Source organism: Hirundo rustica, chromosome 2 (genome assembly GCF_015227805.2).
Source record: "Hirundo rustica isolate bHirRus1 chromosome 2, bHirRus1.pri.v3, whole genome shotgun sequence".
NCBI lineage: Eukaryota > Metazoa > Chordata > Aves > Passeriformes > Hirundinidae > Hirundo > Hirundo rustica.
In genome coordinates, this window is record NC_053451.1 from 27,155,409 (window position 1) to 27,170,609 (window position 15,201).

The window sequence follows — 15,201 nt, forward strand, 5'->3', positions numbered from 1 at the left end:
GCAAGCAGTCATGGCTGAGTTATGTCTAGTCCAAACAGTATCTTTCTTTTTTGTCGTTGTGTGTGTTTGTTTCTTTTGTGCTGATTCTTGTTGGTTTTATTTGGTTTCTTAGAGCTTGCACCATTTTTACCTGTTGGTGTCCTAGATAATCCTGCCATGGCTGGCCGGGGATGAGATTTGTTGGCTGTCTCATGAGTGCTGTCTGTTGCTTTGCAGGGTTCAGAGGAAGGCTTCAGCTGGGAGATTGAGTCCCGAGCATGGTAAGATCTCTTCTCTGTTGGGTGACACCTTGGAGTGAACAGCACAGACCTCAGGCCAGGCTCTCAGCCGAGTGCCTTCTGTCCTGGAGCTGTCTTCCCCGGTAGCTCACACAGTCTCTGGTGCTGAGGGAAGATGTTAGAGCTTCCTCTCTGCCCTCACAAGCGAGGGCCTTTGAAGCCAGCTGCCCTGAACCTGGTCTTGACTCCTACCCTAGGAGCTGCCTTTTAAAGGGGTGGAGGAAGGCCAAGCCTCGCCTAAACCTGGCTACAGGCAAATGTCCCTGATGCCAGGTCAGTTCATTTTTAAACAAGGCACTTTTGAGTATGTCAGCTCTTAGGCTTTAAGAATTCCTCTGCCTGGTTTAAGGATGGGGTCTTTTAATGTCTTAATTGAACTTAAATGTTAAATTGTTTTTCACTGGAAGCCAGGTGGATGAATGACTAACAGAGTTAGGTAGTGGTGTTTATGATATTTGTGTTGGCATTGGATCCAGTTTACTTTGTGCTGCACCCACATTTCCACAAGCTGCAGCCTTCTGCCTTATAAAAACAGAGCTGCATCTAAGAAGCTGCCAGTGAAAGATGGAAGTTTTTGTCATGTGGATGGGGGGCACTGGGAGTTCTTGCTTTCTGGTGAAGCGTGGGAGTCTTTTCATTTTGATTAAATATTTAGTGCCTGCAAAGTAGTTCAAAGTGGTGGTGCTGAGGTCATTTGTACCTCTCTCCTGGGGGAAGGGAGGACATCGCTTTGGCAGCATTGAAAGGTTCTCGATGTTATTCCTTTTTTGATGCCGAGTGTTTTCAGTCTCTCTGGTCCACTACATACCATCAGATAAGCATGGCAGTATAACTGAACTGTGTTTTAAAGAATCAGCAGTGGAACTTCACTCTGACTGGCATTAATTGGCTAAATATTTCTGCTGAGGACCTGGGAGCCTTTGAATTCTTAGACTTGCTTTGTTAGCCACTAAGATCCACATGTACCCCTGGAATACTTGTGAAAGGGTTTTTTTTTTTTTTGAGCAAGGGAACTGTAAAAATGTCCATAAATATATTCTAATTGTATATGATTTGGGGTTGATCCTGCTGTGAAACAAGAGCAGCTCTTAAGGAGTGGAGAAATGGGAAAGGCCTGTGTGTTGGGGAGATCGGGTAAGCGGAAGGGACCTGTCCAAGGCTGTGGAAGAGCTCCAGGGTGCTGACAAGGAATCTCTGTCTAAGACAAGGAGGCACAGTCTCAGCCAGGTGAGACCAGAAGTCCCAGGGAGTGCTGCTGCAGCTGAGGTTTAATGTGCTGAAGCTGCCTTCAGCAGACATGGAAGTTAAATTCTGGCGTTTGGAAAGTTCTCAAAGAAGATGCAGGGCACAGATGCTGGATTTGGTATGGACCTGGAGAGTGGAGAACTGGGCTGCTGAGCAGACAGCACTGCTGAACAGCAGTGAAGGGAGAGAGGAGCACAGTTCCTTCATAGTTCACAGCTTTCCTCCCAGAGGCACCTACTGCTTCTGTGACCTGTCCTCTTCCTTGCAATCCACTGCCACTTTCACATAGCTGGCACTGCATGTTGCAGCCACATCCTTTCCTCTGGGGAGGAATCGTGTCCTACCCACACGCTGTTTCTTCATCTATTGTCTCTTCAGGGTGTGTCTGACTGATGCTTATAAAATGGTAATTAGCATCTTCCCTGTCTTCCAGGTCGGTGGATGCACTGGCTTTCTCTGGTTTGGTTTTTTTTTTCCCTCCTCTTCCCACCCTTTGGAAATTCTTTCCCTCCCAACTACCCCTGGATCTTGCCTTCTTCATTTACTCCCATTCCTTTCCTGTACCAAGGAACTGGATGGAAATGCTCAGCAATGTGATTTTGCCATTGGTCTTGGAACGTCCTGCCATTCCATGTGCCTCTTAGCTCTTGTTATCCATCTTATTTCTGGCTTCTGTGGTTAATTTTTAGGGGTTTTTTTAATCCCATGGCACACCTTCCTTTCCACATCCTCACTATCTGGTGGAGGCAATAGCTGGAGGAACCCCGCCCGGTGTGGTACATTTGCTTTGCTGACTCACTCTCACAGTGGGAAGTGGGATGGAAATTAGTGGGTGAGCTGGGTCCAAAGTGGCTGTTAGAGACAGGGCAGAGTGCCTTTTCTCCTTGGCTTACCTCCTTTGTCTGGAGTTAAATCTTTGGTAACTTGGGAGAGAAGGTTGACAGGTCACTTGGGAGAATAAAGCCTGGTCTAAAATTAGGAGGGAGTATCCTTGTGGAACAGGACTGACAGGCCTAGGAGTTGTGCTTGTGCCTTGCTGCTGTGAACATAGGGAAATGCTTTTGCCCTCTTCTCAGTGATCTGATTTCCAAATTACTTTGGAAAGCAACAGGAAAAGCTTCCATGAGAGAGGGAGACTGGATTGGAGGTGATGAGTAGAAGCTGCATCTTGCTTCTGCAGCAACATCTGCCAATCTCAGCTCAGGGCTCAAGGGCTGTCAGCTGGGGGCTGCAGTCCTCAGGGCCCTCCCTCTGGTGCTCACTCCATGCCATGTTCTGGTGCTCCTCTGAGCTGTTTGTTTTCTCTGTCAGAGGGACGGGGCAGAAGCATTAAAGGAGCTGAAATTTGAGACCAAGTCAGCCCCCAGCCCAACAAGCACAGCAGACATGCCAAAGAAAAGCAGTAACTGGGACTTGAAACATCAAATATTGCTGTAGGGGTACTTCCCTGACTTGGGGTCAGTCAGGGACAAGTTTTAGAACTTTCTACGTTTGTGACTAATGAAAATGGTATAAAAACCTCCACAAGGTGTTGGGAAATGCCCAGAATTTCCAGTGGGAAAGAGCGCTCTGCCTGTGCCTGCCAGTTTGAGACCAGCCATGTACTGGGAAGCCAGAGATGCAGCTTGGGAAGCCAGGCCATAGCCAGGCTGCAGTGAGGCTTCCAATACTGTGCCATGTTCTGCATTGCTTCGCTGCTGACTGACCACGTGATATTGTTGCAGGGTTGAAGCTTTAAAGCACCTTTAACCCATCTCACTGTTTGTCACTGCTGGAAAACATGGTCCTGCTCCTGCTGCCCTTGCTTCCCTCCCTTTTGAGACTGATCTCTCGGTGAAGGGACTCAGCTGGCTGTTTCCTGCCATGCAGGTCAGCTGCTGAGCTCCACCACTGGAAGCAAAAAGAGGGAATGTGGAGGCAGGAAAGCACTCCTCCTTGCTTCATATATGTGGGCAGGAGGCAGGATGTTCCTAGCCCTCAAAGGCTTGCCCTTCTTGTCATCAGCACGAGATCATTATCACTTCTTGCATAAACCATTATTTTTTGTTTCTCCTTGATTGGTTAATATGATGCAGCAGCTGTCCTGTCAGTCTGTGACTCTTCCAGGGATGGCTGAAGGTAGAAGAGATTGGAAGAGTTGCATGAGATGGGGAAAGAGAAGAAGTAGAAATTCAGAAGGCTGTTAAGAACATCATGAGACTTGCTCTAAAATTTACCAAGGTCTGCAGCCCCTCAGTGTGATCCGTGCAGGGTGCAGCCTCACTGGCACCCTGTGTGGGGAGGCTGAAGGGAATGGGTTTCCTTCACACTGCAAAACAAGGGTTTTCCTTTTGCACAGTATGCTCCAGAGGGAGACTGCCATCTGTTTAGAGAAATGCTCCTTTTCCCAAGCCCCTCCAGCTCTTCAAGCTGTTTGGGTTCACCTCAGAGATGTTTTGAAGCACTGGCATGAAACTAACTGTCCCTCCTGGGTCTGTTTCCATTGCAGGATCTGGGATGATGACTTCTTCACACCCCATCTCAGCCAGCACTCCTGAGGGAAGCAGCTACGGTGCTATTGGTACAGTACATTCCAGAAACGGGGCACAGGAAGCTTCTCCCTGGGGTGGAGGAAGGCACTTTCAGGGTGATTTAACACCACAGGAGAATAAAGTTGCAAGCTGCTTTAGGAGCATCTTGCAGCTATTAAAAAAAACCAGCAAACCCAAACAACCAAATTGCAGTTTGTGAGGTGCAGGTTGCACTTTAGGGAAAAGCAACGACATAATAAATGTGGCAAATCAGAAAGTGGTGCCCCAAGAGACTGTCCTTGGAAATGTGTCCTAGACAAAGCTGCAGTCACCTGAGAGCTGTGGGTGACAATGCTGCATCAGACAGGACATTGGCTAGTGACTGACAAAGATCCCTTGCAAGCAAGCTTCTAGGAGCCTGTTATTAGCTCACAGCCTGCCTTTAAACCAAAGCATGCCTGTCCCTGGGAGGCTGAAGGGCTGTGTGCCATAAAGCAAGACACAATCAGAGCTTCTTGCTCCCAGGGGTTTCACTAGGGAAGAAATAATGTCGTACTGCCAACGGGCAAATCATGCCCTGGTGGCAGAGGAGAAAAAGACTTCCTGAGGGCTTAATGACCACTTTACCCCTCCTTCTCCTTCTTCCAAAGAAATCTTTTTAAAGCATTTGGGAAATGAGGAAGAAGCCTGTGTTCTGCCCGTGTCGATGTGGACGATGAGCTGGGAGTTGCCCAGCCTGTGGGAAGTGCAGGCAGGTCCTGCTGATCTTTATGAGACCAGTACTGGGGATGCAAAGGGAACAAAGCTGGTACTCTGCCTGCTTTGAAAAATCAACTTTCTTCTTTGTCTCTCGTTCTATGGTATTTTTAGAAAAGCTTAGATATAAATAAAGCTTACATAAAATCTGAAGGTTAACTAGGTGAGTGTGGTTTTGACCCCTAGCAGTCCGCCTCTTTCTCCAGAGGTATTTGTCTTATCTCAGAATTCCAGATTTCAGAGCCTGGGCTAGTAGAGAGTAGAAAATGTTGAGATGAAAAGTAATAGAATAAAACCAGAGTGAAAACTAAAATACTGCAGAGAGGGGAGGATAATGGTCCTTCAAACTGCTCTTAGCTGATCACCTAAAACTTTTAGGAAGGTGTGGGATCATGGAAATTTTTTTTCCCCCTGAACTGGCCCTATCAACTTGTCAAAGCATCAAAGCACCTGGGACAGCTTTATTCTTGCTGTACACAGAAGGATTTAGCCTTTACCCTGTCTCTTTCTCCCTGCTGTGGCCCAGATGAGTCCAGCTCCAGCGGTGGCCATCAGCTGCCCTCCCCGGAGCGCAGGCCCCCGGCCGGTTCGGACACGGACAGCTCCGTGGAGGAGGAGAGCGACTTTGACACCATGCCGGAGATTGAGAGCGATAAGAACATCATCCGCACTAAGGTATGGCTGCTGTTGCAGCTGTGGGCCTCGTGCTGGGCCAGAACTGCTCACTTCAGTGAAATCTCAGAAATCCTGTTCCCTTTCTGGGTGGATTTCACCTAATACAGCTGAGCGTGCTTCTTAGTCTTTTTTCAGTCACTGAAAGTTCTCCCCCTGTGATAAGTGTGCTGCTGGAGGGCGTGCTTTAATATGGAAAATGAAATTGTATTGGGGATGATTGAGAAAGGAGGAAAATGCCCAGAGAGTGTCCCAGAAAGTTCAGGGAGGTGTGAAGATAGGGAGAAAATAATCTGCAACAGTAGGAGGCTGTTTAGTACAAGTAGTGTGACTACTGTGTATGTACAGAGGGGCTTTGAGCCAGCAGCTCTCAAACTGCCTCCTTTTGTCATCCTGCACTGCTCTGTGTAGTTGGAGCCATTCCTGGAGGTCAGAGGATTTTGCAGAACTCACTCCCATAGAATCAAAGCACACAGTGAGTTCACTGTGTAAAACCAGTCCAAATACCACCAAGCTGCAAATATGTCAAGATCTACTGGCATGTGTCATCTACATTGGTTCTTTTGTGTTTTCTTCCCTCTTTCCCTACCCACTAATGTTTTAGGTGTTCCTCTATCTATCAGACTTGTCCAGGAAAGACCGAAGGATTGTCAGCAAAAAATACAAAATTTATTTCTGGTAAGGAGAAGGCAAACTGGTAAGGGCCAGACTCTGGGCTCAGAGTCTCTGGTTGTGGAGTCTGGTCTGCATGCCCTTCTTCTGAACACTCCTGAACTGTCCTGTTACCCATTCTGACCCTGTTCCAATCAGTAACTGCAGATCCCACATACCTCAAGTAAGGATATTTGTGTGCCATTGCACACGTGATCCTGGCAATGGATTCTGTTTTGCACCATTGCTTTTAAGCGTGGTAACAACCAGTGCCCTGGAACATAATGGGAAGGGGGTGAAACTGGCACTCAGACACATGAGCTTGTGGCCAGCATCCTGTCTCATTTGCCTCCATGTGCATGAGCACATGTGCTGCTCTGCTTCAGGGGGTCACAGTGAGATCATGACCCCAGAGCAGTGAGGTGTGCACATTCCTGCACTGGCACTGTGGGGCTTTGTTCTGGGTGTGCACCCCCGGCTTTGGTGTGTGTGTAACAGCTGCTGCTGTCTCCCCTCTGCAGGAACATCATCACCATTGCGGTGTTCTATGCCCTGCCGGTCATCCAGCTCGTCATCACTTACCAGACGGTGCGTTCGGCTCGTGCCTGTCCCCTCTTGCTTTAAACTTGCCCCGGGGCTGTGTTGTGTGAGGATAAATACAGCCACAGTGAAACTGGGATCACCCAGGAGTTCTGCTCCGTGTGAGGAGCAGTCGATTTACCTTAGCTGCTCTCGCCGCACTGTGTTGATGTTACAGTGAGCTTGGCTCATTGGGCTTTCACTTCTGCTATTTCTGCTTGGGAAAGTGGGAGTGCTGCTGTTTTCCTGCTCAGCTGATGTCTCATTTGGGTCCTGTTCCATTTTAGAGACAGGAGGAATTTGATGTTATCTCTAAGAGCAAATAGTGTTTGCTGTGATTTTTCCTCCCTTCTCCCAGCCTTTGCTATCCTGCTGTTACGCAGATATCTTCGAGCAGGTCTATTAGTGGGGGGTGTTGGGAGCACACAATGTTTCCTCTGAGGACTGTTACCAGGTTTGTGGCCCATGACAACATCTTGTCCCACCCTGAAAGCTTTGCTTGCAGACGTCAGTACTCCCCTGTGCCAGTGCTAGAGCCGTGCTGTGTCCTGGTACACCTCGTGTTTGTGCCACGTTTGCGTGGGGCAAACCCCCCAGAGCAGGGAGCGTTTGCTGAGGCCAGGCTCTCTGTCCAGGTAGTGAATGTGACGGGCAATCAGGACATCTGCTACTACAACTTCCTGTGTGCTCATCCCCTTGGCGTGCTGAGGTGAGTGAGCCCTTTCGTCACTGCACGTTTGTCTCGTGCCTCCCGAGCGTGTGTGCTGTGCCCGGGTCAGGATTTTTATGCTCGCCGGGCTCGCAGTAGCAATGTTGTTAAGACCCCTGGGAGTTTGGGACTCTGATCTTTGTGTTTTGCTCAGCAGTGGTGCTCTGTTGCAGTGAGACACGTGCACCCTGGAACTTGTGGCACCTGGGTGCCCCTTGCAAATCATTGGCACAGCAGGGACGTGCTCCCGTGCTCTGTTGGACTCTTGTATCCAAGCAGCAGCTGCTCTGCAAAGAAGTTCAGATCAGTCCGTCCAGGGTAGCGTTTCTCTAAACTAATGTATGAGTGCAAAGAAAGCCCAGAGTTGGGAATCTCGCAGAAGAAGTGTTAAATTAAATGGGACAGGTGACCTACTCAAACTGAAATTGACATCTAGAGTTAAAATTGCAGTTCTTGCAGCTGCTGAGGTGGAAGGTGGTGGAGGGGGGAGCAAAATGGATTCAGCTTATCACAACCCAGGGTTCAGCTTCCTGCTGCTGTGCTGCCTTTGTCTTAAACCTTCTTCTTTCCTGCAGTGCCTTCAACAACATCCTCAGCAACGTGGGCCACATGATGCTGGGCTTTCTTTTCCTCCTCATTGTGTTGCGCAGGGACATCCTCCACCGTCGGGCCATGGAGATGAAAGATATCTACACCCTGGTAGGAAGCATGATTGCCTGGGGCTGGCTGAGTGGAGGCAGGGAAGATGGAGTGAACTCAAAAACCAGAGTGATACGCAATGGGTTTCCCCTTGTCTTCCTCGCTGGAGGGTTGAATCCTCCTCTTTTTGTCTTCCTGTGCAAAAGGATCTAGGTGGGATGCTGATGTTCCTGCACACCCCGGTGCTTTACTGCTTACAGTGTGTCCATGCTGCTCTGATGACCCAGCCTGGGCCTGTGAGGGCAAGGAGATTAACAGAGGAAGGATTCCCATGGCTCTGGCTTTTCCTGCAGTGCTTGCTGTCCCAAGATGCTTCTCTTTATAGTGAACTTTGATTTGTTTTACACAAGAGCTGCTTATGATAACTCTGAGGACTTTGGCTGCCTCAGTCTCTGAAGCAGAGCTTCTTGTAGCCAGAGCTTCAATAGTCTCTCGTGGGAGAGGATGGGGAGATCTGCAGCCCTGTGGGCAGAGGTGCTGGTGGTTTCTGGAGACAAACAGCACTGTTCCCATGGGCTTGGTAGCAAGTAAAGGCATTAGCAGCTCTAAGGGTCTGCTGCTTGTGGTTTTCAGGTGAAATCTTGGCCAAATTTGATGATGGAAATCATCAAGATGATGGAAATACCTTCTCACATTGGCTGATGGGCTCTGCTCAGGTGCTTCTAAGACCCTACTGACCACAAGAGCAATTCTGGTCAGCCCACACTCAGTTTTGGGCAGGATGTAGCATGGCATGAGGTACAGGACAGGGATTTGCAGTCTCATGATGTCAGTACCAAGACTTTGAGGTCTTCAGATCAGAACTTCCAGCGTGATTAGCTTAGGTTTGCTGCCTGTGGATTCACCTGGCTATGCCACATGTCTAAATCCAGAGCCTCCAGGACACTGTGCTGCACTGGTGACTGGAGGATGTGAATAGGAGTTAGGAGGGATGAAATGATGGGGAATGAAAGCTTGCCTGTGATCAGGACACTGAGAGCACTCACTATACAGCTCTGCTCTCTTCCAGGACTATGGGATCCCAAAGCATTTTGGTCTCTTTTATGCTATGGGCATTGCTCTGATGATGGAAGGGGTGCTCAGTGCCTGTTACCACGTCTGCCCCAATTACTCCAATTTCCAGTTTGGTAAGCTGAGTTTGCTTTCTCCTTCCGAGCTGGAGCTAGGATTTGCCATGTTCTGTCTCTTGCTGATGTTTCCCATCTCTCTACCCCTGCCAGTCTCCCTGGAGCCTGCCTGTTTCAAAGCTCAGTCAGGAGGTCGCGATGCCCCTTATTTTCTGATCCCCTTTAGTTTTTGTTGCCCCAGAGCGTGGAAGATGTGCTGCTGCGAGGTGGCAAAGCACAAAGTGCTGTACAGCGTAGTGCAGCAGCAGGGCCAAACCCAAGGCTGGCAGGCTCAGATCCCTTTGTGTGCCCTTGGAGCAGCTTTCTGGGGCCGCTGGCAGGAGCTGTTTGTGCAGTTTTGTTGTGTCCCTCCACAGACACCTCCTTCATGTACATGATCGCGGGACTGTGCATGCTCAAGCTCTACCAGACGCGGCACCCAGACATCAACGCCAGCGCCTACTCCGCCTATGCCTCCTTTGCTGTGGTGATCTCCCTGGCTGTCCTTGGAGTGGTATGGCTCCCTCTTACTCGCCTGCTTCTCTGGGGAGGGGGTGGCACGGCTGGGAACATGGTTTGGGTGTGAAAATGACTGGGGAAAGCAGCAGAGTAGGGTAAGAGTGTGTTAAGCAGCTGTTAGCATTTGAAGTCTCAGTTCTGCTGGGCTTTTCTCCTTCCTCCCCCTGAGCTTTCAGGTAGGAGAAGAGCAGAACAGGTGCCTCTAGGTGGGCTCTTTTTTTGGGGCTTTGCCCACCACATGCCATCCTTCTCAAGAGGAGAAATTCATCATCCAGGTGTACATGTCCACAGACACAGATGGTCTTCCTGTGGTGTGATTCATATTGGGGGAAAGAGGGGGGTGAGGCTAGCTGGGCATTCAAGACAGGTATCTTGCACCTAGCTGCTTGTGCCTGTTTCTCCCCTTTGGAATACACCATGTTGTTTGTCACAGCTCTTGCAGTTGATTTTCCTGTCTCTGGAGAGGAGCAGGTGTGTGTGTGTGTAGATAGATAGATAGATAGATAAATAGCAGATAATGTCTGGGGAGCTCTCAGGCAAATTCCTGGTGTACCTGCCTGTGGAAGGGCACTGGAGCAGAAGCTGTAAGGCTTTGCCTGTTTGCTCATAGCATTGCAAATACTGAGCTGGGCTCACCAGAATCCTTGAGCTGTGCTTTACCTTGGGGGTCTCTGCTTCTCTTTTTTTGAAGGACTCAGTTTCATTCATCAGTAACCAGGCAAAATCCATGGAATTCTTGCTCTGAACTAGCAGCTAGATCCCAGCGGGCTGGTAGCTCCTCACTACCACATAATGCAGAGGTCTCCATTTACAAGGCTGTGGGTGGGATAAGGCATGCAGGAGGAGCTGGTGACCTTGTAGATCTTGACAAGGTTCAGAACACTGAGACTTTCTTATGGATTACTCTGTCTTCTTTTGTGGGATGCTTTGAAGCTGTTCAGTGGAGCTTGAAAGCAGCATCTCTCCCTTGTTCCTTTCATGGAGAGGTGGCTTTTCCGCTTGCTTTTTGGTGCGTGTGTTTTTCTCTCTGTCCACACAAAGTAAAAATTTCAGGCGAGTGTGTTTGCCCCAGGGTAGGGAAGTGGTCACAGCCTGATGGCAGATCAGAGTTTCTGGACTCCTTATTGCATGAATGAAAAATTAGGATTTTAATGTAGCATTAACCTGTGCTTGCAGGTTACTTCCAGTCCTTAAATAAAATTAAAATGCACACTAGGAGAAATTGCCTGCAGAGCAATTCTGTCCTTTTTCGTCTACTTCAGTACAGTTGTTAAAGTAATGGTTGGCTCCCTGCTTGCCTTTGTAAAAATCCACCTCCTGGCCTTGGAGTCCCTGCATTTCTGCTCCCTGGGCCAGCTGCTGTCCATCCAGTCTTGTCTAAAGGGGCATTCAGAAAGAATGGCCTCCTCTCCAGGATGCTGAGCTCCTCTTATTTCTCTGGGCTTTGTTTTGAATTTATAGATCTGTTTTCTGGTTGGAAGATTTAGAGGTTTTTTCCTGTGTTTAGTGAGGTTGTTTAATGTCCCATGGTGATACAGGACAGGAAAGGATTGTCCTGCTGAAACAGGGCTCAGTTTACTTTTAAAATGTCTTTGCTTTCAGGTGTTTGGGAAAAACGACATGTGGTTCTGGGTTGTTTTCTCAATGATCCACGTTTTGGGCTCGCTGGCTCTCAGCACCCAGATCTACTACATGGGTCGCTTCAAGATCGGTGAGTGCTGTCACTGAACCATCTCCTCCCGGCTGTGCAGTGCCTCCTGTCCTCACCTGCCTGTGCAGAACAGTCCTGCAGCCCCTTTTTTGGGCTGCCCTGTCCTCTCATCCCTCTGACGCTTTCCTGGCCTCTGAAGTCCTTGTGCTGCTGCTTCCTGGGGCAGTGGGATCAGCAGGAGCTGTGTGCTCCATGGCGGCAGGACGGCTGGGCTCTGAGGGAGCTGCAGCTCTCCCTCGTGCTGTGCGCAGAGGGGTGACCTACACCCTCTCATGGGGTGAGGGGGGAGGGGGTCTGCTGGGGAGCCTGGCTCTTGTCCTCTGATAAACCTATTTCTTCTTCCTCTTCTGCCCCTGTCTGCCTCAGACGGCCCTGACTCAGGTAACTGTCCCCAGCTTTCCCTTTTCCCTGTTGGACTGAGTGTGCTGAGGTGTAGCAGCCGGGGATTGCATGGGTGTGTGTGGGGAGGCAGGATCGTGTGCCACCTGGGGTCAGCTCTCGGGAAGTGAAACCAGTTTGCCAGCAGCACTGGCAGTCCCAGTTCCTTGGAAGGAAGGGTATGATTGAGCTCATTTTGGTGCAGGAACCTTTTCAAGCTCTGTGTCGTGGCTAAAGGGGAACAAATGTATTCATGCATGTTTGTCCATCCCCACTGCCACTGATGGCTCTGCAGTGAAGCTTCTAGAATGATTTTGAGAGCAGGAATGTCTTGCATGTGCTCTGCCCCTCTAGGACCCTCTAAAGCCTGTGGGACCCCTTTCTGCTGTTTCCCTGCTCTGGCAGCTTTTTCCATGGAAGGTGCTCTTCCCCCTTCCTACCCCCATCCGTCTCTTCCAGAGATGGGGTTGCAAAGCCAGCCTCTTTACACATACAGGCAGGGCCTGTGTGACTGCTGGGCAGTGCTAGTGTAGAGGAAATTTTTGAATTTACTTTTGCCCTAACCTGTTGTTCTGGCTAACTGCCATACATCCTGTGGTGGATGCCCTTCCGCTCAGCACAGACTGCTTCCAAAGGGCAAGACATGGATCTGCTGACACCTTGGGTTCTCTGTTGTCAGCTGGTGGGTGTCAGCTTCTTCTCACAGACATTTTAGAGCTCACTGTGCTGGCTCTTCTGGCTTTTTATCCTTTCCTTCGACAGACGTGGGCATATTTCGGCGAGCGGTGATGGTGCTGTACACGGACTGCATCCAGCAGTGCAGCCGACCAATGTACATGGTAGGTGACCTCTCATCCCAGCACCTCTCAGCAATTCCTCACTTCTTTAGGCAATGTGCAGAGGGAAGAGGTGGGGCTGTTTGAAAAAGTGATGGTCCTGGCTTCCCTTGTTCTCCTTCCCCAAAATGGGTGGGTAAATGTAGGTCTCTGCTGGAGTGGCTCACCCCCAACCTCCAGGCCTCCCCTGATCTCAGCCTTGGTGAATGAAACATCGGGGCAAAGGTGGTGCGAGTGTAACAGGATTTGCCTTTGCACTTCCTCTCTGGGAGCATCCATTCAGAGGAACAGGTATCAGGCTCTGCGCAGTGCAGCCTCTCTGGGGAAGGGCTGCAGCTATTTTGGGTCTGTGGCTTAAGCAAAAGCAATTGCCATTTCTGCAGCACCTCAGGGCAGATAACAAAAAGTTAAGAAAAGGTGGCTGTTACCTTGTGTCCCACTGATTGCTTTTATTTTATTTAAAAAAAAAATATATATATATATATATATATTCTCCTGTCTCTGAATAAGCAAACTTGGTCCACTCACACATGAAGTAAGCCTGGCCAGCCTGAAACAGCTACATCATGAAAGCAGCTGTAAGCATAAATGCACATGCCCCATAGATATAATCCTTCTGCCTGCTGTTCTTTCTGTACTTCCCCAGCTAATGGTGAGATGGCAAGAAAAAACAAGGCTCCCTGAATATATGCAGGATACTGTCCAAAGCTTCCCCTGCTGCCTCTTTCAAGCACATCTTTGCTCTCTGCAGTAATTCTTTTGCAAAACAGTGGGAGGGAAGGAATCTAACTAGAAAAGCAGTAGAAGCAGGCAATGGATTCGCAGAATCTCCTGAAGTTGATCCCTTAAGTGCTAAGCTTGTCTTTTTTTTAGATATTTAGTCTCCTTGCAGCACTTTCTTAAAATTTTCGAGGGTCAGGGCAGTTTCCAGCTGATAAAAGCTCCCCCAGAGCCAGGTGCATGTGTGTTTGCAGGAACCGGACTCCAAACCCTCACACAATGCTCTCCTGAATTTCTGAGGCAAAGGCCTTTTTGCATACCCTTTTCATTTCATATGATCATCAGTGTCCTTTCTCCAGGACAGGATGGTGCTGCTCATTGTTGGGAACCTGGTCAACTGGTCCTTGTAAGTACTGGCACGTTGGTGCTTTGTGTATTCGTGCACGTGGGCAGCAGGGTTTGGCACTGGGACACGGCTGGCCTGGAGTGATGGGGACATGCAGCAGTGTGTGTGCTATAATCCTGAGCTGGGGCCCCTCTGACATGTTTTGGCAGGCAGGCTGGCCTGAGGGTGGTGGGCAGATCCATGGCATGCAGTGCAGCACTAGAGCTACAGGGAGCATCCCTTGAGCGTTTCAGCTGGGGGTGTCCCATGGCTCGTGTTTGAGGGAGCTTGTGCAGGCTGGCCTGGAACTGTGCTCTGTGTTGTGCGTCCCACAGGGCTGGGAGACCTCTGGCACAGCCAAGGGGCAGGAGACCTGGCAGACAGAGTCACAGAGCCTGGCTGAGCAGTAACTGCATGGGAGGGATCAGCTCTTGGATGAGACCTAAAATCACTGCCCCAGGCTCTTGCTTTTCACTAAAGCTGCTTCTCAGGGACATACCTTCTACCCAATGTACAGGTCTAGGGCCAGATCCTACTGAGTGAGATGTGGGGCCATGGGGTGGAAGCAATCCAGGGCCCCTGCCTGTCCTCTGCGGTCTCCAGTTGCTTCAGCAGCTGACCATGGCTAAATTTCCTTGGCTGTGAGCAGAGGCAAACAGTGCATTTCCTCCAGGGAATTGGGAAGCTGTGGCACTGGTGCTGTGTCTTGCAGTCCTGGTGGTGGGTAGAACAGTGTGTGGCTGTCAATTCACTGTCCCCAGTGAAAGAAGCTGCCTGATGTCCCTTCTGTCCTCTCTCTCAGTGCTATCTTTGGGCTGGTGTATCGGCCCAGAGACTTCGCCTCCTACATACTGGGAATCTTCATCTGTAACCTGCTGCTGTATCTGGCCTTCTACATCATCATGAAGGTAATGAGAGGCAGCTGTAGCTGTCCTTGAGGCCCCTGGCTCCAAAGGGGAAGGGATGAGCCTGTTTTCTGGCTGCCATTTGGCTTCCTGTGGTGCTGCAGAGGGATGTGGAGGGATCTTTGTGGGGCTCTGGGTGGGACAGGGTGTTGGGGAGGGATGGTGTGTAGCCATTTCAGGGGTGGCTGGGCTGTATCTTTGGGCGGTGGGCAGCCCTTCACAGATGCAGATGGTACAGGTTGGAGTGTGAGCCCTGTGCATGGCTCTGTCCCCTGGGAAGAACTCAGGGTGTGTCCCTGTCTGTAGCTCCGCAGCTCTGAGAAGCTCCTGCCCATCCCCATGTTCTGCATCGTGGCCACAGCAGTGGTGTGGGCAGCTGCCCTCTACTTCTTCTTCCAGACCCTCAGCAGCTGGGAGGTAAATTTCCCTTTTACTGTTCTTCTGTCCATCCCTTTCTCATAATCTTTCTTTCCTGGTGTTTGTTTTGTACAAAAACTGCTCTGGAGAAGAGTCTTGGGCTGCTCATGGGGAGCTGAAAGGGT

The 15,201-nt window shown here is 49.8% G+C and overlaps 1 protein-coding gene across 2 annotated transcripts in view; it reads left to right on the forward strand.

The window, feature by feature from the left end:
• Nucleotides 1-15,201, forward strand: part of SIDT1 (SID1 transmembrane family member 1) — a 42,567-nt gene that overhangs the window by 22,398 nt on the left and 4,968 nt on the right. The window contains exons 10-24 of one of the 2 annotated variants that reach the window (XM_040055028.2): nt 217-260; nt 4,012-4,083; nt 5,316-5,464; nt 6,066-6,139; nt 6,634-6,700; nt 7,327-7,400; nt 7,976-8,099; nt 9,109-9,226; nt 9,583-9,719; nt 11,327-11,435; nt 11,802-11,816; nt 12,576-12,652; nt 13,729-13,775; nt 14,557-14,662; nt 14,966-15,076. In XM_040055028.2, coding sequence (XP_039910962.1) covers nt 217-260; nt 4,012-4,083; nt 5,316-5,464; nt 6,066-6,139; nt 6,634-6,700; nt 7,327-7,400; nt 7,976-8,099; nt 9,109-9,226; nt 9,583-9,719; nt 11,327-11,435; nt 11,802-11,816; nt 12,576-12,652; nt 13,729-13,775; nt 14,557-14,662; nt 14,966-15,076 — 1,324 coding nt within the window. The remainder of the gene's footprint in view (nt 1-216; nt 261-4,011; nt 4,084-5,315; nt 5,465-6,065; nt 6,140-6,633; nt 6,701-7,326; nt 7,401-7,975; nt 8,100-9,108; nt 9,227-9,582; nt 9,720-11,326; nt 11,436-11,801; nt 11,817-12,575; nt 12,653-13,728; nt 13,776-14,556; nt 14,663-14,965; nt 15,077-15,201) is intronic. The other variant, XM_040055029.2, reaches the window with a different exon arrangement.